Source organism: Agelaius phoeniceus, chromosome 9, assembly GCF_051311805.1.
Source record: "Agelaius phoeniceus isolate bAgePho1 chromosome 9, bAgePho1.hap1, whole genome shotgun sequence".
Lineage (NCBI taxonomy): Eukaryota > Metazoa > Chordata > Aves > Passeriformes > Icteridae > Agelaius > Agelaius phoeniceus.
The window spans coordinates 14554784-14582682 of NC_135273.1; the positions used below are offsets into that span (position 1 = coordinate 14554784).

General features: G+C 38.4%; 1 protein-coding gene across 1 annotated transcript in view; it reads left to right on the forward strand.

The window, feature by feature from the left end:
- Positions 1-27899, forward strand: part of LOC129123053 (gamma-aminobutyric acid receptor subunit pi-like) — a 45579-nt gene that overhangs the window by 15516 nt on the left and 2164 nt on the right. Inside the window, exons 4-9 of the mRNA XM_077183020.1 lie at positions 6475-6542; positions 7775-7992; positions 8610-8692; positions 13091-13228; positions 22568-22720; positions 23659-23852. Of these exons, the coding sequence (XP_077039135.1) occupies positions 6475-6542; positions 7775-7992; positions 8610-8692; positions 13091-13228; positions 22568-22720; positions 23659-23852 (854 nt within the window). The remainder of the gene's footprint in view (positions 1-6474; positions 6543-7774; positions 7993-8609; positions 8693-13090; positions 13229-22567; positions 22721-23658; positions 23853-27899) is intronic.

Genomic DNA, 27899 nt, shown 5'->3' on the forward strand with positions numbered 1-27899 from the left:
ATAATTTGAGTTAGGATGACTCAGACAATGCTTCTCCTGATTTTTGAAGCTTTTTGTGAGGTCACTGGGGATCACTTTGCCTGTCATAGAGGAAGGTGTGCTTGGGCTGGGGAGTGGTATCAGCCTAGTCCTGACCCCTCTCTGTTCCGGGCAGGGTGGGCTGCACTTTGCATCAGGGCCAGGCCCAGGAGAAGCTATTGCTCTTCTCAGAAGCAGAGCTAGCAAATCATCCTAATCCTCAGCTTAAGAAACCTGTGGAATTTATTTATCTCTGTGACCTCAGCTATGCTAGCTTTGTTCCATGTAATATTTTCCTGGTTTATTTGGTGGTTTTTTGCCTGCAGCTGATGTACCTTGTGTCTGTTCTTGGTAACTGGCTTTACTCAAGTGGCACTGAGCTCCTTAATATTTAATAAAATGGGGTTTTAGTCCTGAAAAGAAAGCTGGGTATAAACAAATGTTCATAAAATGACAGTTCCTTTCTCCCAAAGCCAGAAAACCAGAAATATTTACTAGTTAAGTAAAATTTATGGCAGCTCATAATTTTTTTAGTTTAATGAGCCCCCCATTTGCTTATTAATTTGTGTTTGGCCTTTATGATAGGGCTGGGAGTTGACTGGAAATGTCCCAACCACATACCCCAGCTTGGGTAGTGTCGTTAACAAGGGGAATATGAAGATCTTTTCCATTTGAGTCCAATGATTGCATAGCAACATAAAAACTGTCTGCTCTCCTTGCATGGAGTGAATCTCCTGCTTTCCTAGATTTTAATTCTGGGTTTATCTCACCTTACTTTGGCATCTCCTCCTGCACAGTCACCCCTCCAGGCCCTGGCTGCACAAACGTTGCCATTTTTGTGTAACACAGACTCTCCTTCCCATCTCCAAGCACTGAAATTGGGTGCCCAAAGTTGGATTAGTTGAAGGCAGCCTTAGTGTGTCAGAGGTCTGCAGAGAGGTAAAACTGGCTGAGTATTCTGTGTTTGTCCATGGTGGGTGACAGGAGCCAGCTGCCACATTGTGGGGGTACTTCAGACACTGTTGGCACAGAGGAATCTCAGCTGGGCTGGTTATTTAGCTCTGCCCTCATCTGAATGTTGCTATTAAGAATGTTCTCTTTCCTTATCTAGAGCACTTCAGTGTTCCTCTTTGAGCTGGTTCATCGAGCAAGTCTTTATAAATTAAGCAGATAGGTGCAATTAAGAATTAAAAAACCCCAAACCCCTGATTTGGAATGATTTTAGCCATTCTTTGGACTGGAATATGAAATGCTCCTATACTAATGTTAGTAGGTATTACTCCTCAATATCCTCTATCCTACCCTTATAGATATATATGGAATACTTCTATAGAAAAGCTGGCAAAAATCAACAGTTATTTCCCCTAAATGTGCTACATTACCCTGATACTTTATCTCAGCAATACAAGTTGATTTCCACCTCAGGTTTTCTACTGGAACCATGTAGATCAATTTTATAACTTTATGTGCTGTGCCAAACTCTCTGAATTAATGACCAATTCCTGCAGACTTCAGTGAGCCTTGGATTAGGTTCATAGGGTTGTTAAGGGATGCATAAAATCTTGTAAATAATTTTATACAAATAGATTTTGTTCTGTGATTGAACGTGATAATTTAAGTGTTCTAATTAAAAAGAGAGATACTAGGAAAAGGTCACAGCTAAGTATATTTGAATATGGAAGCTGCTTTCAAGTGGTACAGAAAAGTGTCATGCTTAAATCAGTTATTCTAAATCACATTTAAAAGATTATTTTCCTTCACTTTATAATGAGTAATACATTTCATAGACTTGAGTTTTAAATTAAAGCAAATAAAGTTTTTGGGTTCAACCTTCTGTCTAAGACCTGTCATCATGGGTTTTTTTCCCCCTCAAATGTTGTTTATTTTAAGTTCTATAAATGTAATTAGATGAAGGCATTTTAGTCTTCAGAAGTGTACAAATGAGACATCAGAATGTTAGCTGTGTCTAACACCCTTCAGTTTAGTGAGGCAAACTCTCAGGGTACATGAGAAAGAAATACCAAATAAATATCATCTAAAGACTATTTTAAGTCCCAGCTAGCCAATATCTAGTCCTTTAGAGAGAAGCAAAAAGCCCAGAATATGTAAACTTCAGCATACACATGGTAATGGAGATTTTCCTTCTTTTCCCACAAGACACACAAAGAGCATCGGATTGCCACCAAACCCAGGTTCCTGCATGCAGGACAGTTTGGGTTTTGGTTTTCAGCAGGGTTCTCCCCTGCCTCTCCAACCCCTCTAAACACTTAGCTCCAGACTCTAAATTATAAATGGTGGTTATGTTCAGATAGTAAAAGATCAATTTATTTGAAATTTCCTGTTGTCTCCAGCTTCCATAAACTGGGATCTTACTTTGCTTTGCTAAACAATGTGCACAAGTAACTACTGCATGCATTTTCTGACATTGGACAAGTCACCTTTCTGACTTCTCTTTGAGGAGCTGAGTAAACAATGCTCCTTGGTTTTTATGTTACAAGATTTGATATAAAATTTGATAAACTTCCAGATTTTTTGGTATTTTGGAATATTTCTCACTGTGTCTGCTGTTTGTGCATTTTGTTCAAATGTGGAACAGGAATCTTGTCACAGTCATAACAGTCTTGCCAATACAGAATAGATTGCAAGATAACTTAATTCTGTGCATTACTCCCCATTGTAATAATGCTGCTGCCAAAGCATAAGATGGAAAGAGCATGTTAAAATGATTATCTGTGACAGCCTCTAAATCCTTCTCAAAGGCACTGCTTGCCAAGATGGTTTCCTATCCTGTGTGTGTTGCCTGTCTTATTTGTCCCCACATTAATTGCTTGCATTTGGCTGTACAGAAACATGGGGGTTTCGACAAATGATTTAACAAGCTGTTGTTAACATGGTGCCCACCAAGTTTTGTCTTGTCCACAAACTGTACCAGCAAAGCAACATCAATGTCTAAAAGTTATTGATGTAAACAAATAGGATTGAAATGGATTTGTGCTAGAAATGGGACTGTCTTCTCATGCCTTCAAATCAAGAATTACAGTTGAGATCTGTCAGAAGGTCTGTCCACTTTCTTCATGTAACTATTTGTCAAGAAAAATGTCTTGTGGCGGGAAGTTAAATGCACTGAAAAAAAAATCTAAGCATTATATAAGAATTCTGTTATACTCCAAAGCAAAGGTGGCAATCAGAGGGACAAAATGAGTTTTCTAGGAAGCTATTATGAATTATTCTAGTGATAATTTTCCTTCTAATTTTCTGTTTACTTGCAGTATTTTATCCAGTATTGCTTCAAAGAAGAGGGATTCTTCCAAAAAGCCTTTTGAGGCCTTTCTGAATGTCAGAATTGTTTTGCGTTTTCTTAAACTAAATGAAAAAGGGCTCATGCTAACGGCTCAGCACTGAAGTTTTTGATAGTGCTGATCCATTGCAGTAGTAGGTACACATGTGACACAGTGGTGGTTTATTTTGCTGCTGCAGACTGGGATCATTACAGTGAGTGATCCAAACTTAATTTTTAGGTACACTGTCTGCCACTCTTCTGGCTGCTTTCCCATTTGGCATCACTATGAATATCTATAGAGGGCACAGAGGAACAGTTTACATAAATTGCAGTAAAATGGAAACGTGTGCTGCTTGTGCTGCACAGCCAGTGCTGTAACAAGGCACTCCCTTTGGCCATGCTCTGCCATGCTTTGAAGATTCCCTTCAATAATGCAGGACACGGTGACTTCAGTTTTCTTCTGAAGATCGGGAGATTTCTTCTGATGTTGTCATTATACATAGAACTTCTGCCAAACATATGGAAATGTAGGAACTGACTGCCTCATCTGGTTTGCTGCCCTGTTTTTGACACTGTCAACAGGAGACCTTTCAGAGGAAGTTCAGAGGGAGCCCTGGTGAATAATTATGAGCAGACTCATTTTGTTATTAGTACTTCACAATTTATGGTGCCTTACTAAACAAACATTTATCCTCACATGCAAAAAAGAAATCAGCATTTAACTATTAATGTTGTTCTGATTTAATTAACTGCTGGAGCAAAGCTGTTCTCAGCATCTTCTATTGTGTTAATAAAGATCCTTTCCATAATTTGTTTTCCAGCTCCTCCCATACAGCACAGTGCTGTATCCGGGGTGATGTGATTTTCTGCTGAGTTTTTGTGGGTGCTGGGCTGGGCAGGCTGGGTGCACCTGGGCAGTGAGAGCTGTTGGCTGGGGTGAGTGGAACAGGATGGTTTGTCCTGACTGCTGCCCCTCCTTGGCACTTGAGCCCCAGGGCAGGTCTGTGTTCAGGCAGTTTGAGCCTGAAGTACGTCTCAGCCTGAGCTAGGTGTCCTGTGGTGCTTGGGAGTCACCCAGCGCTGCAGTGCTGCTGTGTTACTCAGTCATATTTTGAAAAATACTTCAGCAGGAAAGAAAAAAAAAAAGATCTACAAAGTCCTGTATGTCTGATTCCAGAGAAATTACCCCCTGCTTAATTTCAGTAATCTTTCTGGAAAGTCAGCTTTTTCCCTCACATGTGTAACAACCTAGCACTGATGATACTGGAGTGCTGCTAATGGACATTTTCCCTAATCTGTATCACCTTACTGGGCAAGGATCAGGTGATAATAAATCATTATATAATAGAAGAGTCTGATTATTCCCAGCCATGATTCCTGCAAAATCATCTGAACACTGCATTGTCCTCTCCTTGGGATGGTCCATCCTTAAACGTGTGCCTTGCTGGATGGGATTCTCCCCAAATGATCATGTGATAGTTGGCAATAATGTGCTCTGGTACAGTCACACATGGGAATCTCTAGGAAGAAATAAAAACCCCCAGAATATGGATTATAAATCACATTATTTTAAAATTCAGTGTTTTTTGAGGGTCTGACATATCTTTTGAGGCTGGCAATATTGCCATTATGATATAATACAATGGTAAGTATAATCATTAATTGTTGTACCCCAGGTAGCTGGGATGAGTTTTTTAGGGGTTGAGCTTTTAATCCTGGAGGGAGAAAAAATTAATTTATTCATGGAGTATCAAAACATGAAAAGAGTGGGAAGAAACAGAAGAAGAAGCTGTCAATGATCTGAGAGTTTTTCAGTCAATTTTGTTTCAAAGTTTACCTCCAAAGTCTTTTTCCAATATGTGAACAAAAGTTTCTAAACCCAATGTATAATTTAATAGTATATATAAACATGCATATTAGCAGCAGTGCATCTTGCAAACCTGCAGTCCTGTTTTAAGCTGGAGCTTTATATTTAAACTTTCAATCAAGTCCAGAACAAAGGACTTACAGATTTTTCTCAGGAGTGACAGATATATAATGATTTTAACACATACATTAAAACCAGAAAATATTTTGGAAAAAATAAAAATACTATCAAACTGACATGTCTTAGAATGACACATTTTTTTCTTTAGTGTTATTCAGGAGGGTGAAGTTGGACTCCATGTTCCTCTGGATGCCATTTGGGAGATTTCTACAAAATGTATTGCAAGGAGCCAAGGAGGGCTTTCAGTGATTTGCCTGTGAGATAGGGGCACTACCAGCTGCAGAGATCTTACCTAAAGGATTTCTGCATTTCTCAGTGCTGTGTTGTTCTCTCCTCAATTGCTTGGAAAGATGCACTGATTTAATATTAATTTCTTTGTACAAGCACTCTGTTAATTATTCTGCACATATTCAACCAGGAATAATGTCGTGTTTTCATCAAAGCTCTGCAAAAATTCTGCATTTTAAAATGCACAGCTGGTGATCTTCCTTCCAACAGTGTGAAATGCACATTCAGGAGGAAATGGGAATCGGAGCATACTGACATTACAGTAACAGCTACTTAGGTAAGGTGTCTAACTAGGCTGAATAGGCCTTCTGCTTAGGACAAGTTTCCTTTATAAATGTAATGTTTGAATCACAAGTTTCCTGTTAGTGGTCAAAGGCAAGATACTAAATTGCAATGATACAATATATACACCATACATTCTCAAATGGAAGTCACTCAGCTGTGCCATCTGGATATTAACCATGCGACATTGCCTGGTGAAACTCCTTACTTCACCCACATCTCATGGACCAGATGTTGCAAGAAAAATTCTTGCACTGGAAGAATTCTTTCTACTGCTCTGCACCTCAGGGAGTGTGATGTACCATGGGGATTGTGCCTTCCACACCTTATTGAGTAACATTTTCCCCGCCACTTTTTTTTCTGCGGGAAAAAATATCATATAAATCAGAAAGTATTTAAGAAATAAAACCTGTTTCTGAAAACTAAAATAGTTTTAGCTGAGAAGTGTGATATTTTTGTTAAGAATGTGGAAATTCTTGCATAATCTGTGTTTGAGGAATATTTAAGATAGCTTCTAAACATTTAGGAAAAAAAAATGCAAAGATTTTGTAGGCAGTTCTCATGAACACTGAATATTAAAGAATTATGAGCTACATTCTAACTTCCTTTTTTTTTGCAGATGGTCCTGTGTCAGTGGGAATGAGTATGGACATTGCAAGCATTGATACAATATCAGAAATAAATATGGTAAAGTAGTTTTTGCAGTCTTTTTTTTGCTTGTTGATAAGCTGATGTGCTTACAGCTGCTGGCAATATGACTTTGGGTTTGTCTCCTTGTGAAGACAGTATGGGTTAGGAGGTGGAATTCTCTTTTTCACGACACATAGTGTTTATAACACTATAATAAGCATAGAAATGCAGCTGTGAATCCCACCTCTCACAGATACAAACAGAAAGCTGCTACTGAGTATTAATCTTAATGAGAAGCATGTGGATCAGTTCTTATTTTCCAGCTGAAATGTCTAAACCGTTATGCATTTCATAAAAATGAAGATGTATTCATGTGCCTTTGAAGCCACTCTCCCTATGATTAGATACAGCTGAACTCAGGCTGTTTTTCTCTTCTATTGTTGCTGTCACACATTAATTTGTTCCAGCTGTGTTTCATTTAATTTGTATCATTTGTTCTTGAACAAACTATGAAATGGAATGTACTTTTCTACTTAAAGATCCATTGGTACACAGAAATAAGAAGAAAAAATAATTAATCAGATATTAAATATGAGTGTATTGGTAATTAGTAATTATTAGTTACTATTTAGAAAGAGGAAATAAGGTCAGAACTAAAGACGAATTTATAATATTGATAAAAACACACCATAAAATCAAAATTTGTTTTAAAAGTGTTAAGAAATAATGGGATCTTAAGGTAGGACTGCAAGGTGTATCTAAATTGAAGGGGAATTGGACTGAATGCTGTGTTCAAGGTCTTGATAAATTTGGTACCACTGTTTCCCTTGTGATGCTAAAAAGACAAATGGTGCTAAAAGATTCCTTTTCTGTTTCACTAACTTTTTTTGTCTATATGAATTTATTTAACTTCTTGCCATGTGCTCTTAAAAAATTCTTTATTTACTAGCTTATGTGAACAAAATGAGATTTTGAACCACTTACATAAATCATTCTAAAACTTCGAGGTTTACAGAGCCAGATTATCTGCTTACAAAGCTCTGATGACTTCAGCTGATTCATAGCCCTGACTAAGGCCAGCAGCTTTTACTGTAAATGACCATTGGAACAAAATCTACCAACCTCACATGGAGTGCCAGAAAATTTGGCAGAATTCAGTACAGTTGCTCTTGGAGTGCCAGGGACATGGAGAATCACAGTTTGTGCCCAGCAGCTGTTTCCATGTACTTCTGTAAAAGTGAATACAACACAGGCTCCCTTTGTATGATAATTTTGATTTTCTCTTTCAGGACTACACAGCCACCATATTTCTCAGGCAGAGATGGACTGATGAGAGGCTTTGTTTTGATGGCAATAAGAGCTTGAGCTTAGATGGTCGACTTGTGGAAATGCTTTGGGTACCAGATACCTTTATAGTTGATTCAAAAAAGTCTTTTCTTCATGATGTCACTGTTGAGAATCGTCTTATAAGGATATACCCTAATGGAACAGTCTTGTATGCTATCAGGTATGTAAATACCATCGGCCTTTATGATTGTGTCTACTTATGTTTTAAACTTCCCAGGTTCTACTTAAGAAAATGGGTCTGTTTGCAAAAGTAGGGTCTTGTATTTTATGAATACATGATATTCTTGATCAATATGAATAAGTTCTTAAATTCAGTAATAGATCTTCCCTAAATAGACCCTTTTGCTTTCATGCAGGCTGAACACAGGAATTGCATGTTGCCATTCCAGTTTGCAGTGAAGCCATCACAGGGGAAAACAAGCTGTGATGATGGACTTGCATGATTTATTGTGAATTACCCTTTGTAAAAGGTTTTGATAAATATAGCAAAATCTTAAAATATATTGCAAATAACAAAGGAAAATGTGCAATGCAAATGAGAAGGGAGCAAAGGGTGGCCTTTTTAGACTGTCACTGAACTCAGCTGTTCTGCTGTGGTTTCTGGTTGGGATTGTATTACTCTTGTACATTAGATACCAGTCAATAATAGATTTTTTTCCCCCTCACAATAGATATTAGGCTGAAAATATTATCTCAAGAAGGATACACAGCATTTTTTATTTTTACTGATGAACATTTTTCTCCTATTAATACTTAGAAAACTTTTTTTCCCTGAAGGATCACTACAACTGTTTCATGCAGCATGGATCTGACTAAATATCCAATGGATAAGCAGACATGTACTTTGCAACTGGAGAGCTGTAAGTCACTTCATCCTTATTGTTTTATACAATTAGAAAAATATCTGTGATCTATTTCTGCTAGAGATTACCAGAGTGGCTGGCATTTTCCTAAAAGGCAAGGGACAGGGACATTATGTGGCCAGTCCCTGCTGAATTACAGCAGTATCTGTGTGCAAAGATGTGTGCACATATGTGCACATGCCATCACTGAAAATAGCATGGCAGTACTGAACTGCTGCAGTGCTAATTAATGAGTGAGCAAAATCTCACGGGCTTGGTTTTGCAGTGCATCCTGCAGTTACTGTCTTGGTCTTCAGAGGGAGTTCTGTGAGCAGGCATTTTCTAGCACAGATGAGATAGGTTTTTTCCCTTTCAGAGAGGATGTAATTTTTTTCTCCCTGAGATAAAATTCCTTTAGGAAAGAAAGAAATCAGAATAAGGCTTCTTTGTAAGGCATGTAGTTCGTATTTAATAATTTGCCATTTTCAGATCTTGCTCTGACTTATTTCATTGTCTCTGTGTCAGTGCCCTGGTAAAAAATGAGATCAATTGATGAATAAGAGTAAATATATTTTTTTCATTTTATCAATCAATATCCTCATATTTTCCTTGGAATAGGTTCTCTAGTACTTTGTAGGCATAGTTACTTTGCAAACACATAAACATGTACTTTTTTAGTTAAATGTTTGCTATTATTCATATGACAAGACTCTAGAAAATAATTTTTGCAGGGGATAACATGGGAGAATAACCAGTTCTGTAAGATGAAAATATATATTTAACATATGTGCCAATGCATGCTCAAAATCTTTTGGAAGGCTTTCCAGTACTTGTCAAGTTTTATTCTGTATCTTTTCAGAAGTGTGTATTGTTCATCTCTTGTTGTTAATGACCAATCAGATTGCCACAAAGTTTCATTTTAGACAGAGACACAAAGGAAATGAACTCACATTCTTCACACCTTCTTCACACAGACATCCCTCTACAACAAGCAGCTTTATGAGAGCTGTTTAACAAACAGTGGTTTGAATTGTAATTGGGATTTGTCTTTATTTTCCTTTGGAAGAGCATATTGGTAAATCAATGTATATAGATTTAAATGAACAGCACTGCCTAATGAGTCATTTAGTATTTTCTCTAGTTCCAGAATGAAATACATGTCCCACAGGAATTTACAATTTATTTGACAGGATTAAAAAAATAAAAAGGAGAATTCCCCATATAATTAAAACCAAGCTTTTTTCAGATTGATTCCATCTGCTTTTTGAACAGCACACAAGTGTCTCCTGTCCAAGGGGAAAACCCAGTGCCACAACAAATGCTCCCATTACATTGGTGTTTAGTTTTGAGGAAAACAGCAACAAATACAAAAAGGAAAGAGTGTGCCTTGGGCTTTTCTCATCAATGCACTGCAGTCCTTTCTTTTGGGTAGGCTGGAAATGGGGTTTGCTTCCCCATGTGATAAGCTATGTTAATTTATAGATGAATAATGTCATCATCCTCCTGGCACACTGCTTGCCAAGACCATTACCTGGGTTTAAGAATTGTGAATGCAGACATGCACACACGTCTGCACAAATATTGATGCTTGCAAATAAAATGTAAAATCTCCAGCAAATATTTGAACTGAAACAAAGAGTAAGGCTTTTATTAAGTGATTATTAATATAAGGACAAATATGTCATGATATTATGGAGTAATGGCTTTACCCCATAAAGCATCCCCAGTGACCTTTCCAACATTCTTTTCTGCTATTGCTAGTTAGTAACTTTAATTGACTTATACTTCCTACATAGCAAAACACGTTTTGGCCAACATATTATTGCATTTCCCCCCCCTTATTGCAACACTTTAGAAGGTAATGCTGGCATTTGTTAGGAAACAGAGACTTGGCTCTCTGAGTCTCTTGATATGAGTGCTGTGACATTTGGGAGAGTGGAGGGATCCTGCCTTGGTTGGTGCTGCCAAGGGGGATTCCTGCTCTCTGCCATGTGGCAGGGAACACCACCATTCATCCTTGCTGGGCTGAAGGGTTTGTCCTCACATTTCCCTCACATAGACCCCCAGTCCAAATACATATTCATGTCTTGGGCCCATCTCTGAAATTTTATTTATTTTTGAACTTGTCCTTTACCATTCATTCAGTGAAGAGCCATGTGAAGGCACTTAACTTGTGCTTGACAATCAGTGAAAATTAAAATTAGCGACAGAAAGGTAAAGAAACTAATTTGTATTAGGCATTATGAATGTTTAATCCCAAATTTACTATTCCTGTAGTTAACCCTATTGACATTAGCAGCTCATACTCTATCAACAATGTACAGGAATGAGACATTCTGGGCTTGAGGAATTAGCTAGGATAAAAACTCAGTGTCACATAAAGAGAATAGAGATTACTTGTAAAAGCCAAATAACATGGGCTTAAGGATTTTGTCTCTATAAACTTTTGAAATGTTTTATAATTAGTAAAATGTTAATCCCTTGAATAAAGAACAACTTTGCACAGAGGGAGCTCTGTACTATTTAACTTTACTGACTATTGGGAAGGCTCTCTCAGTAAAAATTCTTCTTAAGAGTTTTGGAATTATTATACTCAAAGAATCTTCATAGGAAGGATCACCCAAACTTACTAATTGTTCCACTAATGAGAATATTCTGGAACAAAAGCAAAATAACCTCTGTTTCAAAATATGCTCGTTATCATTCATGTGGGCACCAAGAACTTATCCTGTCTCACAGAACTTGGAAGGCTGAATATCTTATAAAAAACAAAAAGGAGTTTACTGTGGTACTCTCTAGTTCTTTGGACTTTATTTAAATGTCTGTAGTTCATTTATACTGAAAGGAAGTAAAACAAATCCATGGCCGAAATCACGCATAAAACCTGGTTATATGAGCCTCCTTGTTTTGACTAAGGACAATGCAATCATTTGTTTATAGAAAATGTTACTTCTATTTTACATCTCACAAATCTTGGAAATTTCCCAGAATATGGTTTTAGGGAATTGAAAACTTAGCTTGGATGCATATGCTTTTGGCTTGGTCTTTTGACACAAAATTGTTTTGGCTTTAATTGCTATAAATGTGATAATGTGAGCAGAGATTCCAGGCCATGACACCTTTTCATATAACTGCCAGTGATAGTGAAAACAAAATTTACATTTAAAGAATCAACAGAGAAAAATTTTTAAGGTGAAATTGTCATTTAATAGATAACCAGCCCAGTGTTTCCTTACAATAAAATTTATGAACTCCTTTTTTTTCCTGCATGAGATAGCTGGATAAATCAGTTCTGTTTTGTCATTGCAAGAAAAAAATCCCAATAACTTAAAAATATTAAAAGACACTTTTGTTTTTGTTTTAATACATCTCTTTTTTCTGTGATTTTAGAGCTTTGTTCTTTTTGCAGCATATACCCTTGTGCAATGTATTGCATTATTGTCTCACTGTAATTTACTTACAGTTGACTAAAGTCTAAAAATAATCATCAGCTCATGTTTCTGTTCCCTAAGCTGAGCTATTAACTTGCACAATATAAATCTGTCAAATACAAGAATGATTGATCTAAGTAAGCTAAAGAAAAAAGATGTTCAAATGCTCCCTGTTAACATGTAAATTACATTAACATAATCTTGAATTAATCAAATACACTAGTCTGTAAAGTGGCTGCCTTTTATATAAGGGGGAAAAGCTACAGAGGTATTTTAGCTGTGATTGTGCTGCACATTGACAAGTGTGTGCAAAACACAGTTGCCTTCTGATAGATGATTCATCCAGCTCCTAATTACTGCTTGAAGGTTAAGAGGGAACCTCCTGGGGCCCCTGAAGCGTGCCATGCTGTTGAGCCTGCAGAAACATCAGCTCTAAGCTGGTGTCCTTGGCAAGTATCCGAGCTCCTCAGCCAAAACCTTGTCCCAAGTGATGGTTCAAGCTCAGGTTGGAGCCCAGCACCAGTGAGCAGCAGCTGTGCTGCTCTCCCCATCCTTCATCTCTATGGGAATGAGGACCAATGCACTGCACTGAGAAACAGCATTTGGGATGCAACACACGGCACATTTCATGTCCAGTCAAAATGCTGGCAAGTGCAGTAATTCATAAAAGCTCTATTTTCTTAGAGCCTAATAGCTTTTGCCTTTAGAATACCAGGTGGTACTAATCTATTTTATTAGTTTGTCATTTATACTGAAATAGAAGATATAAAAAGACCACGTCCAAAACCATCAGCTTTTAACTTACGAAATTTTGCATGGTATTGGAAATTTTGTCGTGAACAGGCATTACAATCTGCCAAAACCCATCATTGTTTATGTCTAATTGCACTTCCACAAATAAGAAACAGCTGAACCATAAGTGTGCTCAACACAAATTAATTATTGCACAAAATAAACACAATTGTTGGCTTGTGTCTCACTACAGGGGGTTATAACATCAATGATGTCATGTTTTACTGGACCAGAGGAAATGATTCAGTTCGAGGTTTGGACACACTCCAGCTGGCACAGTACACAGTAGAAGACCACTTTACCTCTGTAACTGAAGCTGTGTATGAGACAGGTAAAAACACCCCTAAAACACTTTCTGGGTGCAGTTTTGAACTATGGCTTTGGAAACAGAGCAGCTTAAAGAACTGAGCACACTGCTTTCTGTTAGGATGACAGTTTTCCATTCTTGAAACTGTAAATACTTTCCAAGTTACAAGCAGAAACCAAACTAATATAAAGACTGAGCATTTTCTTGGAGGCCACACATTATCTAAAGAATTACAAACAAGAACCTACTGCTCCTTCCATATGTCAGGGAGAGCTCTTTTGGAGAAAGAGGAGTATGCAATTGGGCATTTAAATTGGAGCAGACCAGGGACCTTGGGGTACCCAGCTCAGATCAGCCATTCTGGCTTTACAAGGCAAGTCAAAAGCCTCTATTCATCTGTGGAAATTCCAAGAATATGCTGTGTGCTTTCACAGCTGCAGGAATTTGAGTTTCATGGCTACTGCTTGTAGGAGTTGCTCTGTTTGTGTGGCAGCCTGTGCCCAGCCTGGTGGGCAGCAGGAAGGAGATTGCCTGACCTGAGGTTCCTGTGCCCAGGGAAGGGTCGGGAGCCTTTCCCCAGACCTGCTCCTCTGCCCACCTTAGGAATCTGCTGTAGAAAGTTTCCTCCAACTGCAGGGCTTAACCTCAGAGAACAGTGTGCTCTTGATTATTTTCCAGAGATTTTGAAAGGGATTTCAGAGAGGTCAAGACCTGCCAAACTGTTTTGTTCTTTGAGTTACTCTCAGGCCCTTCATTGCTGCTCTTCACTGTGTACCCATTTCTCTTCTGCTCAAGTCAGCACACCCACACAAGGGTGTGATCTTTAAATCAAGACACACACATCCTTCAAAACTGCAGTTTCACCAGAGGACATGTTTCTAATTCTGAATCACAGAGATATACTTTCTCTATTCCATTATTGGGTATTTCTGCTTTAATAACACAACACAGAGAAACGTGTGATCTAATTTCAGGTATTAATTCAGGCTAAAAAATTGAAGTTCTCTAAATGGATGTAAAAGTATAAATTAAATACCAGCAGGCTTGAGGATCACAGAATTTCTTGCTACTTGTGTAAGTGACATCTGCTTGCCTTCCTCTTTACAGCTTCTGAGTAAGCAGCATCAGGTTCAATGAATGAATAATCTTTTACTGCTGTTCTGCACAGAAGGGTATTAGGACCTGTTCACCATACAGGAAAGGGGAAGAGGAAACCTGCTTTTTGGTTGGTTGGTTTTTGGTTTTGTTTGTTGTTTAACTAAGTTGACTAAAACCTATTTCCAGTTAGAGTTGAAGAGGTATGATCAGATCAGAACTGTGCTCTTCTTCCAGTAAATGATGCTGTTTTCCTCCCTTTGTCTTGGCAGGAATCAAATGTATGAAGTCAAAAGCCACTTTTTGTTTTAATTATATGTTTTAAGACGTACAAATTAATTCAATTAAAATTTCTCACACCTGCTTGTTCCAGTTCTCCTATTCAAGACAGCCATGTTATCAAGTGCTCGGCAGTGCTTTTAAAATTTAATCCCTGAATCCTCTTAATTTTCTACTGAGTCATTCTGAACGAGGTGCTATTTTGTACAGTTTTTTTGGAAAGCACTGCCTACTGTAGGCCATATTAAAAGAAAAAAGCAACCAGATTATGGAGCTGTGTAATCAATTTTGAAATGAAAAATGATGTTTTGCATTTCCTCATTACCATTAATAGATATGAGAGTAGCTTATAAATAACAATAACATTATAAATAGCAGCTATTTATTACCACTACAATTCAAAGGGCTAAAGCTAAAGTTATGAGAAGAGCTGTGTGCAGTATTTCCTAACACAGCAAAAAAAGCAATCAGGGTTTGATACTCTGTGAGCATGAACAGGCAGTACAGCTGCTGTGCAAGTGAAATATTGTACAGCAGTGCAAAACCCAAGTTCAGTACAGCCACTGACAGAGCCAAATTTAAAATGCAGTCAGCAAAATTCCTGCATAAGTAACTTCAGTAAATTTAAGAAAAGGACACTGAGGATTAATCTTGTTTGTAGAACAGCATGTATCACATAATACTAATCACATTACTGTAATCACATAATAGTAAGTCACTTTGAATAATGTTAGCTAGATTTCTGGCTAGGGTTTGGTGTTGATTTCATTTTGGTACAGAACAATTTCATTTTGGACATGGGTAATTTAATTGTTAGAACCATTTCCTACATGTCTTTAACTATAGTCCTAATTCTTTGTACACTGATAAACTCTTGGACTCCCAAACCATATTATCTGCATCATTTTAGCTGTCCAGCCAACACCAGCTGCATTCTCAGAGTAATAAATACTAATATAAAAAGCTTGCTTTTCTTACTGGAAAAACATAAAAGCAATGAAGAACTGTTACAGTGTAGCTTTTTGTAGAAATAATCATAGAAATAAGGCTGAAATACATTTAAAAATTCATTTAATCTGTTCTTGTGTCACAAGGCAAGGTCATCTATATCTGCAGCCTACTTCCTGACAGATGTTTCTAGGAGTAAGTCAGACAAACCTCCAAAGTGTCTGCTTCACAGCCTCCCTAGATGATTTTTTTCCTGGTGTTTATTACACGCATATTTTCCTCATGTCTAATCTTGATCTCCCTTGCTGCATTTCAAACCCATTATGTGGATATTGAAGACAAATGTCCTGCTTTTTTTCAGCAGCCTTTTCACTGTATCAAAACGGATGCATCTTTTCTCAGACCAGCAATTTTCCTCTTTTTTAATTCATATAAGCAATTTTCTAGATGCACTGTCTTTGCTATTGTTCACCCATTGAATTTTCATCTCTTTGCTGATATGCAGCACCCAAAAATGGGCTCCCATTAGATATCCTCTGAGGATGGAAAGGTTTACTTAATATGTTCCATGAAATCTGTTTCTCTTTATGCATTCTAGGCTGATATTTGCCTTTCTTAAAGAAAATTATCATGCATTTTTGACCTTGTTCCTCTAGTGATTCCTCCTAGTTCTCTGACTCCTTTTTTGCCCTGTATCCACATGTACCCTGAGCTCTGGGAGATGATGATTCCCATCTGAGTGCAGGACTTCATACTTGTTGAATTCCCCTGTTTTACTTGCGTTATAATCATTGGTGAGATATTTTTGAACTCCAGCCCTGTTCTCGAACGTGCTAACTCCACTCCTAACACACTCATACTATGTCATCATGTTAGGGAGCAGTTTTGAGCACAGGACAGACCCTATGTGTTCCCACTTCATAAATGCTTCTATTTTCACAGCAAGTAATAGCTAATTAATCTCAGTTTCCAATTTTAGTCGGAGAAAGAAGAAAAACATAATTTAAAACTTCATGCTAATTGGCTGTTAGCTTTTTTCCCCAGCATCTTTCCTTAAGTCTTTCACCCACTGCTCAGCCCTCCTGTCAAGTCCTTGGCAGCAGCAGGAATGAAGAGGCTCAGCTTGCTCAGGTCTAGTCTGATGCTGAGTGCTCATCCCAGAAGGCAGGGAGAGGCAAGGCAGGCAGGCAGGGCTCTCAGCGCACAGCCCCACTTGGAAAATGTCAAGTCAACAAACTGCCATATTCAAATGGCATTATTTTGGCAGAACAGAAGGAAAGAAGAGACAGAAGCATAAATTCAATCTCTGCTCCTTGATGCACAAAGACAAGATATTTGCTCTGTTAAAAGCGCTGCAGAAGGAGCTGGCTGCTGTTCTTGTCTGCAGTCGCTGCCAGGGGTTTGATGTCTGTCTCAAATCCTGCTTGAGCCTCCTTGGGCTAGAGGCCCCTCAGTGTGGCTGTGCAGGGCTGAAGCTCTGTGGTCCCCAGGCCACTGCCTGTTGTCAGCTTCTCAATGTCACAGCCAAGCCACTGAGCAGTTGCTCTTATTTGTTATTACTGATCTGAAATCAAAATGTATACAAAATATATATAGATTACATGAAGTCTGTATAAGAGTGTATGTTGATCAGTCATGGTCTCTTTCTAAATAGAAGCACTGCTTGCTTTGTCCTACAGGCTCACCTGCAATTTCCCAAGATTCAGGAGATTATTTAGTTAATAATCAAGTTTTTCTAGGTTTTTCAGTACTTTTCCTTTTGAGGTATGGTGTGCTGAATATCTTCTCCCATTCCCTTTATCTGTTCTTTTATTGTCTCTAATGGCTCTCCAGCTGTTACTTCTGAGAACATATTCTTTGCCATACAGGGCTCACAAAGAATCCCAGAGGTATTCAGTAATAATCTTACCTGGTGAGTCTTCAGTCAGCCTCACCTAAGATTTAAACAATTACCTATGCATATCTGTCTATTATCGTGTTATGTTCAATTTACTTCTCTTAGGTCACAGCATCCCTCTTTGTAAACAAGCTTTTCCACTTGAGTTGGTATTTTCCATCATGAGTTGTTTCTGAGATTCTTCTGCAGTGTAGAACAGTTTAGAAAGAAAATAAATTTGGAAATTTTGAAAAAGTTACAGTAACATAAACTCATATAAAAATGCAATGAATGGAAAGAATATTAGGAAACATTCTTTTATTAACTCCTCTGAAGTTCTTTATAGCATAGACATAAATATACCTCAACACTTGAAAAACTTTCAGTGGCATAATTTTTTCTGGGTTTTTTGTTGTTTTTTTTGTTAGGTAAGCTAAGTGGATAAATTTGTATACACATATACACTACATGAAAGGCTTTGTTGCATTCTTAGGAAATCTGAATTTCAAACATATTTTTTGTAAAGCATTTTTATTAAGATGAAACACTTGTTGAGAAGCCCAGCCTGAACTTTCATTTCCTTTAGTTCACCTCTGAAAAGCAAGTAAGAAAGGGGTAGTTTGTAAGATCCAGACTATGAAGGACAGAAGACTGTTTTTTTCTGAGGGAGGGGCAGAAAAGCTGTAATAGCATATTAGTAATTTATATTGGCACCGTTAGCATCCTGCAACAGTCAGAGAATTGCATTTCAGTTGCACAACTTATTTACTGTGTAAAAGTGGGGACATTCTGATTATTCACTGCCCATGTTCATTGTAAACAAGCAATAACAAAATTGCATACTGAAAACTACATTTTCAGTGTATGTAAAATCTATTTTAAGCTCTCCTGTCTTCTGCCCTTAGAAGAGGCAAGATGAGAAGGAGATGATGCATTGGTAGAACTACACTGAGTGAGTTGTGTGAGTTGTACATCACACATCTGAGCAGACACCCAAGGGGTTAGCATAAATAATTCATGAGAGAGAAAAGGATGCTCTTTGTGCCTGGCTGCACACCTCTGTGCAGGGCACCAAAGTGCTTCTTGCATAAAGAGTGATGTGGAGCAGTCTTTTACTGGAGTAGAGTTCAGCAGAAAGTCCACAGGAAGTGGTTGTGGGGAAGATGGTCCCATCCCAAAGCACTTAGAGTGGAAATTAGGAACTGCTGCCAGTATTTATAGAGATTCAGTCCTTCCTTAGTTACCTCTGCTGGGACCATTCACTGGTCAGAAATGCTGCAGAAAAGATCAAAGGTGCAGCATTCTGCCATCAGCTGGGAACAGATGGCACAGAAAAATGGGAAAATCAGAAAATGAATGACCTAGGGTGAAAAGAAAGCTTGTTCAGGTTTATATATTTCTCAAGCAGTGCAGCAATAGTTATTGTTGATAGAATCATTAGTGGCAAGTCTATACAAAGTGTCTGATAATCAAAACTGTAAATTAGAATATAATTTTAAAAGCCAAAAGCCAAACTTCAATGCCAAATTATAAAATGACATAAGTTTTTATTGCCTTCAGAAAGATCTGACTCAGACCTAGGCCTAGGCCTGCTCAGCTACTGACTAAAGCCTGTGCAGATATAAATTTTATGGTGCTTTAACAACAGTGGTCAGCTGGACCTTCTCCTTTTTCGGGTACTTAGCAGTAGAGGGGGTTAGAGTAGGTATGGAGACTGCCATCTGATGTTTGGATTTGTTCTTCATCTACAACTTAGAGCTACTGTCTACTTCTGTACTTCTGCTCTCTCATAAATTCTATAAAGCCTGCATTACTCAGCTGAATTTTCTTTTGCTTTGGGGTCATTAAGTAGAATACCTCACCTCGAGGTGTGTTTAGAGTGTAAATATTGACAGTCATTTAGGTTCAGGTTCATCTGAGAAACTGTTACACAGAGCAATTCAATACTTTGATAAGTGCTAATGCTGTGCCTTTGCTGCAGTTGGATATCTGCACAGAAATTATTTCTATCATGTTAACAAATTTAAATCAGAGCAGTCTCACACTGAGGTGACATTCATCATGGGCCAGAAACTTGAAAGAAAAAACATATTTTCATTTTAATGCAAGTATTTTGTTGTCAAGCAAGTGACAAACTTGACAGTTTTGAGGAGTTAATTTGAGCTGTACTTGAGTTAACTCTAGTAAAGTCAGGACTAGGATTTCATGAACCTGTTTCAATTTTGTTCTGGCTGATGGCACCATGGTCTCAGATGTGCCAGTCAAAGGCAATGAGATACAGCATTGCTCTCTCACATGCAGCTCACGCAACAGGAGCAGCAAATCTGTTCTTTTTAAAGATGATAACTTCTGGTACATGTGTGGTGTAGATGAAAAAGGGACTGCAATATTTCCCTATCTTCATTTTATCCCATTGCTCATTTCTTTAGCATAAGTGTGCACTGAATACTTTTTCTCAACTACTGATTCCTTCAGTTTATTACAGGAGGAGCTCTGATGATTTCTATATATAGGTTGCTTCAAAATTTCCATTATAAAAGCTCTTCTGAACTCTTTAGAGAAATGCTGACACTATTATTATCACGTCCATGATATGTCTTTGGATTCTGGCAAGAAGAAAGCCTTAAGGTTAGAGAAATGTCTCTTTTTTGTTCCCCAAAAAACCACTTAGCTATAAGCTGTTACATCTCTATTTCTCTTTTTTCACATTACTTCAGAAATTTCTGGCATAGGAAAAAATAATAACACCAGAATATTCAAAGGACTTGTCTAAACTTGGAAATTGTGAGCTGTGGCTTTTAAATCTGATATTTTGAAGTAACTTCACATGTATGCACTTAACTTTTATACTGAGGTAAATAGAGATACAGTTGTAGGGCAGTAACAAGGAGAGGGTGTTATTGTATGGCTGTATTGGCTGTTTCAGAGTTTTCCTTCTTAACAATGAGTTCTTCTGAGGCTGAACCGCAGGAAATCCCCAGGTGCCTGTGGCACTCTGCAGGAAGGATGGTCTGGTCTCTTCACTCCCCTTTGCTGGGCACATCCTTCCCTGTGGTCAGCACAGAAGCACAGCACAAGCAGTTTCTGTGGAATATCTGGAATATTCTCTTTCCCTACAGGTGCTTTGTGCTGCAGACTTTTGTTGTACAGACTCAGAGCTTTCCCTTTGTCCCGCGCCCATTTCAGAGCACGGCGGGCGCAGACAGGGAGGGTAAGGTCGCACAGTCATCTGTGAGTTTTTCACTCCCTGACTTCTGAGTGCTTTACTTTGGTCTCCATACACTCAAAACCAGTTTTGGTGAGCAAAATGACATTTATTGAAACAACTGTATTGGTAAAAGTCACAGCCTTGGTAGAGGTACACTGGTGTAATGTCCCTCTTTTCACATAAAAATGTGATAATGGTGTAAAACATGTTTGTACCTCTTGCCTCATGGAGATAATTGAATGGTTATATTTGTACCCTTTCTTTCAGTTGGATACTTTAGGATTTCAATATACTGAATTTACAAAGAAAAACCCTAAATGCAGTGTATTTTTTCCTTTGGAAGGAGAAAGAACTGACTACCAGAGGACTATTTAGTTTATTTAGTAATCTCTTCACTATTTAGTAGGGAGGAAATGCTCAATGTCGCAGAAAACTGAAAACAAGTTAATATTAGAAATTAGGCATTGATTCTTAGCAAAGAGAATTATTTACCAAGAGAAATGGTGTGTGTCTAGGTATCCTCAGACTAAGTCTTCATATCTGTGTGAAAGGTGGGCTCTATTCCAACCAAAATTATTTAGTTCAAAGCGAGGGATGATTAAGGAAATTTAGTGGCTTGTGATTAGGGTCAGACTACATAATGCAATTCTTTCTGTTTTAAAAATCCTGTTATTGTTCTCTTGATGCAATATATACAATGCTTTTAAAAATTGAAATTTAGCCATCCATTTTCTCATCCGGGAGCAATAAGACATTTCTTGGCATCCACTGCTTGCATTTCAGGCTTTTAAAAGTGCTCTTCTTTGTGTCTCACAGCACACCTGAGGGATGCACAAATAGCCTGTCTGTGCCTATATTGCTGTTGCTGAAGTGAATTCACTGTTCTGTAGTTCTGTCCTGACTCACAGCAGGCAGCACTGGAAGCAGATATTGGTGCCAGAAAATAGGTTTTGTATTAAATAGCAGAAGCCAAAGCTATTGGACTACAGAGCATTAGTCTCTCACTGATATCTCACTGGCATGCAAATGTTAAAATGATTTTGTAAAAGCTTAATAACAGTTAATTTGTAACCTGGAACTTCAGAACAAGAAGTCTTTTCTGCCCCTTTAAAAAGCAAGATTTTGTTTTCCTGTAATGCATTGAACTGGTAACAATTTCAGGTTGTATACTTCAACACAGCCAATTTTTGCTCAGTTAGGGAGCTGGATAAGAAATTCAGGCTTTGCTTATGAGTGTGCTATCCCCTCATGAAACACAGTTCTGTATTTGACTCCATGATCAAAAGTTCATCTTCTGGAAATCACTGACTTAGAAGGAAATAATTTGAGCCACAACAGTGACGCTGCTCAGAGCAGCACAAACATTCTAATGCACTAATACAAAGGAAAAATAGATAATGAGGATGCAAAGATACTGCTTGGGTTTAAGTGGAATGTGAGAGGTAGGTCAGCAATGTCATAGCAGGTACCCTCAATCCACATCTTGAGCAATAGTAAATGAAAAGCAAAACAAACTGGCTATGTGAGATAGTTAAAAGTAAGAACCCATGAAATGACAATCCTTACTGCTCTAGTTTGTACAGTAGCTCACTTGTTGTTATGAATAGCAGCAGCTAAATCCATATGCAATTTCAAATTTCCTTGCCTTGTGTTGTATGGTGAAACATCAAATTCATGCATTGATGGATTTATTTTTTCCTTCACTAATCCTCACTTAATTTCCAATTCAAGGTGTCTTTAATAAAACTCTGGATATGGTGACTGGATGTTACATATTTGATTGTTTCCTTCAGTTCAGAGTCTTCAATCTGAATTTCTCAGTGCCGTGTTTAATTTTTACAAGCTTGTTTGTTAAGCCTTTTCCACATTGTAGCCCACCAAAGTAATACAGGTTGTTATTTCAAGGATCTTTTCAATAATTGCACCTTCACTGTTTTTTTCCCTTCTCCTTCCCCAGGACGTTACCCAAAACTTGTGTTTCACTTTGAGCTCAAGAGAAACATCTTGTATTTCATATTAGAGACGTATGTGCCATCAATCCTTCTGGTTGTGCTCTCCTGGGTGTCATTTTGGATAAGCCAGTCATCGGTTCCAGCCAGAATCTGCATAGGTGAGAAGCTGATAAACCAACCCAAACCAGCCCAAACCAGGGTCATTGAGACTCCTTCTCTATTGCACATACTTGGCATCCATGTCCTGAAGTTGCAAACACTTCTGAGTTTTATGGAATTACTTTTTGGGTTGTCCATACTCAGTGCATCATGTGGATTCCCCTTAAAGCATTGCTATTCTTTAGCTAAGAAAAGTGCCTTTGGCAGCTACAGGAAGGAGACTTATAGGCAGAGGAGGCCACCGAAAGCAAAGGAAAAAACTGTCATTTTGGAAATAATTTAAACATATTCAAATACATGGCATGCACAGACAATTGTGAGGCTTTTGTGAGGTCTCACCATACATACTAATTAACACATGAATAGCAAGAGAATTATAAGAGATTAAATATAATTAATTTCAAAGAAAGGATATTCTGAAAGGGAGAGAATGCAAATCAGGTTTGATCAAGCTGCAGGTGGGATGGAAAAAATACTCCTACAGAACAGGGAATAAAGAAGGATTTCACATTGGATGAGGCCAGTGGGCAACTACACTGAGAAAGATGATATCTGAATATTTTAAAGGGACCTTTTGCATAGAAATAGTCTTTCACTTCAGAAAAATGATATCTGAATATTTTAAAGGGACCTTTTCCATAGATTTGCAATAATAATGTGTTAATCATAATTATATATTCCATGACACCAAAATCTCTCTCATTTTAATTCCTAGTCTTCTCAGCTTTGCTAACATTTTCTGTTACTCTTTTTAAGCTTTTAACTTAAGAGTCACAAGTTAATTTTAAAGTCTTCTTCCTAAAACATGACCCATTAAATGCTGCGGCATCTTAGGAGTTTCAGGTCCAGGGAAAACTCTCCTGCAGTAGGGCCCTTGCAGCAGAGGCCCTCAGTGCCATCTGTGTTGTACTAGAACATATATTTTTCAATTCCACAGGTGTCACCACAGTCCTTACGATGACAACACTGATGATGGGAGCCAGGACTTCACTCCCAAATGCTAATTGCTTTATTAAGGCAATTGATGTGTACCTGGGTATCTGCTTCAGCTTCATCTTTGGAGCATTGTTAGAGTATGCTGTGACTCATTTCTGCACTCTGCATCAACTCAGCTCAAAGGAGCTTCCAAAGGTAAATGAATTATTTGGTGTTGTTCTAAAAACTGGATTTAAATTACATTTGCTAAAAAGAATTAATTATCTTAACACTAATGGTAAATGTATTTAAGGTAGTTTCTTTTTTAGAATTAGGGCAGGGAAACATAATAATCTTGAGAAAAAGAAAAAATATTTGTATACCTGGAGCTTTTCTGGAAGAGACCAAACACACTGAAGCACTCTTCCTTCTCTCTTTTGGTATGGACTTTATGGCTACATATAAAATGTTCTGGATGTCTCACAAAAATCACTGGCACTTCTTGTCTCCCAGGCAATAGCATTAACTCACAGTTCAAAAATTGGGCTGAGCTTGGTGCCTTGATCCTACTGCAATACAGAAAAAAAAGAGTTTATAGCATTCTATGTATGAAACCTGCGCATGCATGGAACATGAGTCAGTCTCCTGGCTGATGCCTTCATGTGCTGGGTGCATCAGGTCCCTGTAGCTTTCTGCTCTCAACTTCTCTTTCAACAGCTGCACCTGAAGTCAGACTGGGATGCATTTTCCCTTCTGCATCATTATTATAACAGTGCTTTTGTGGCTCTAAAGAGTTTCTCACAACTCTGAAATGCTGTGAAATGTACTTAAAATAAAAATGGATGAAATCAACATAGGTATGTTTTGAGTCTGATGGTTGCTGAAATAATCAGGACAGGTTCATGAAGAGGTTTTGTCACATCTTCCATCTCCAGTGTATAGCAGTGCCTTCATAAGCAAGGAAAAATAAATCACAAGCAAGCTGAAAGATGATTGTCTTGCAGCTTTTAATTATGGAACTGAACCTAATATGCATGATAAAGAAAAACTTAAGCAGCTTATGAAATTTCTGGATTAATAGAAAAAAGTAAAACATGGAAAATGAGAATAATAGGAAGGAAATAAAAGGCAGAAAGAAGTTTGGTTGAGTGCTGTAGGGATAAATGACCAGAAGCAGAAATATTGTTAACTGTTTAAGCCAAATTACAACAGAGCATCACAAATGCCTAAGCAAAGCTCCTCAATATACTCAAGAAACAGGATATTGAGCTCAAGTGGAGGAGCTTCAAAACCTTTTGAAGATCGGGCAATACGTGGATAGGGGGGGTTATGTCTAGATAGTTAATCAATTAATGAGATTTTGGCTGTTTGCATGAAAGATAGGTACTGCAAATGCACAAGAATATGTTAAAAGCTGTTGTTGGGTCTAGGTGTGTGGAGGAAGACTGCAAAATGGACACAAAGCTGAGCCACCCCAGTGGGTTTTATGAGATAACGTCTATTGGGGATTGTCTGCAAATGGGCAAACACTCATTTCAAGTGAGGATTTGAGTGGAAAGCCTATAAGTAATTTTTATTGGCAAGGTAACATCAGTGACAATTCCCTGTGAGCATATCCATCTTGTGATGTAAGTGGTTGTCATTTTGCTCATAGTGTACAGAAAAAAAAAACTGCTTGGAGGTTTGGGTAAGAAAGTAGTGTTTCAGTGCTTGGATGATTAAGCATCTTTGGATCTGTGAAGGGCACTTATGCTGTCCTTGCCTTCACCTGCCTCTGTCAGATTCCCTTTCATCTGGAGCAGGTACTCATGCTTGCAGATGGGCTGGACATGGGAACTTTTAGCCTTCCAAAATGTGCATGGAAGTACGTGGAGGTACAGCTGTAAAATGAGAAAGGAAAGTTTTGTGATGACCTTCATGACCAGAAGAAATAGTCTTTCACTTCAGCCTTGTTTCCTGCCTTCTGCTGGGCATCAGGAGTGAGCAAGCAAGCCAAGTGCACTTCTTGCCCACACAAACATAGGGGTATAAGAGAAGGAAGAGTTTTTTGGTCCTAGATCAGCTTGTGACTCTGTAGAATAAGGAAAATGCTTGTCATGTCCTTTTCCTACTGTAGCCAAGGGCAAGCACTGCTTACTGATCTGGGTGTCATGGAGAGCCCACCTGACTTGTATTTCTCATTTCTTGTTATAAAAACAAAAACATCACAAGGGCAAAAATACCAGCTAAAATCTCATGTCACTGTCTAGCAGGTACTTAGCAATTTATGTGTGAGTATCGTCACTGTGAATGCGTTGTCCTCATTAGCGTATTCTCTTGTGGACACAGGTTAATTGGAAATCTCACGTCCCAGTTTGTTATTCCCATATGTGAGCTGATAGAAAATTTGCACTCAGAATTATGTAAATAAATGTAGGAGGTGAAATGGAAATGTCACCCTCTCTCTTGTATAGAAATTAGTTGTACTCACTTGCTTCCCGCTTTGCTCTTTGAAGAAGTTGGGCACAGGCGTATCAAACCCTTCTGAAGCCCCTGAGAGCTCCAGTTTTGAACATAAACTGGTGAAAGAGCTCATCATATCCATGCTCTTGCAATGTTTCCCATCATGTGAACCAGGACCCACAGAGACACCTTCAAAGCTAATGGCAAAAGCAGAGGAACCACCTGCTGCAAGGGAGGTCAGGCAGAATGTGCCATTCACATCAGCTCCAGAACAGCAGGCTGCTTCAAAGGAGAGGTTGCTTCTCCTCAGTTTCTTCTCTTTTGTACAAAGGCATTAATTGTGTCCTCTTACAAAGCACAGAAATATTCCTTGGGTTTCCTTTGTCTTTTACCTAAACCTCCACTGTTAAGGCAGAATGGAGAACAGTTTGAAAACTGCAAATCATTTTATAAGTGTGATATTCAGCCTCTGTGGTATTTCTGTGCAAGCCTCATGCAGTCTTTATGAGCACCACATAAGCTCCAGGTGTGCAACACTCTGGTTTGAAATATTTTTAAGCTTGAGCAGCTTTATTATCCAGTGAAAGTGGCAACTTTCCTCCAATTCTGTTGGCTCTTGGATGTCAGCAAACACTTCACTTAGTGTAAACAGCAGCCCCAGTATCAGGTGTCATAGACAGTGCTTTTTGGGTGATGTACAGCATCTTTCCTGAATGGTACCGATTTGGTGTCTAAATAGAGCCCTCCTTAGTGCCAGCTGCCATTTCCTCATTGACAGCTGGCATCCAGAAAAAACCTAGTGTGACATTTCAAACTGGAGCCACAGCTGAACACTCACAGCACAATTTCTTTTTTTGATACAGTGTAAACTGGCTCAGTCTTTCATCATGTTCAGTTCTTCATAACAGTCTGGAAAAGTCCCTTGATAAACCCACTCTATAAGACTGCAGTTTTTTATAAATTAGCAGGTATGGTTCTCTAGACTAACTCTCTCCTTTCCAAGCTATGTGATCCAGCACTTTTGCTGTAACCTCCCCTCTGTTTTGCAAGAGCCCAGCCTTGTTGCACTGCAGATAGAATCCTGTACATATGCACTGCTTATGGTATTTTCTGCTTAAGTGAGAACTGCCCCTTGGGGAGCTGAAAGGAGTCAGGAACAGCCTCATAACACATCAGCCTCCTGGGAATCGCTCACATGCATTGTGAGAAAGGAGAAGTGGCACGTACACAATGTCCTTTCATGCTCTGAAATAAAACTAATTCTCAACAACTGATAGCCAGCCCTACCTGAGAGAAAAATGGACTCTTAAACTGAGCAATGCCCCAAATCCTGATGGTTTTGAAGTACAGATGTCATAATGAAAAATGAAAGCAGGGGAAAAAAGTCGGGACTCTTCTGTCAGGTTCCTTTATTTTATTAACCTTTGAAGTACTGAGTGCATTCATGAGGTTGTTGCTCTGGTGCCTCATTTCAAGTGCCAGGCACTGCTGACAAAGGCTCCTCTGCCATCCCCAGCACTCCCCTCAGCTGCCTGGACTTTTTGAAGCAGAAGAGAGAGATTTTTATAACAGAGTCAGGCCTCAAGTGAAAACTTGAGGTTTGAATTTTAGTACTACCCTGGGGATTATGGAAGGTTCAGACTGGAGTTTTATGGATTGAACCTCTTAATGCTTTATAGGCAGATTCTCGTCCCAGCCTTTCAGAGGTGTGGGAGGCCATGTGGAGGATGACCAAGGTTTTTTGGTAATTGTATTTTTAGGATGATATGTGTGTCATCCTAAAAGCTACATTTGAGCTATGTTTATGTCTCAAATAAAATA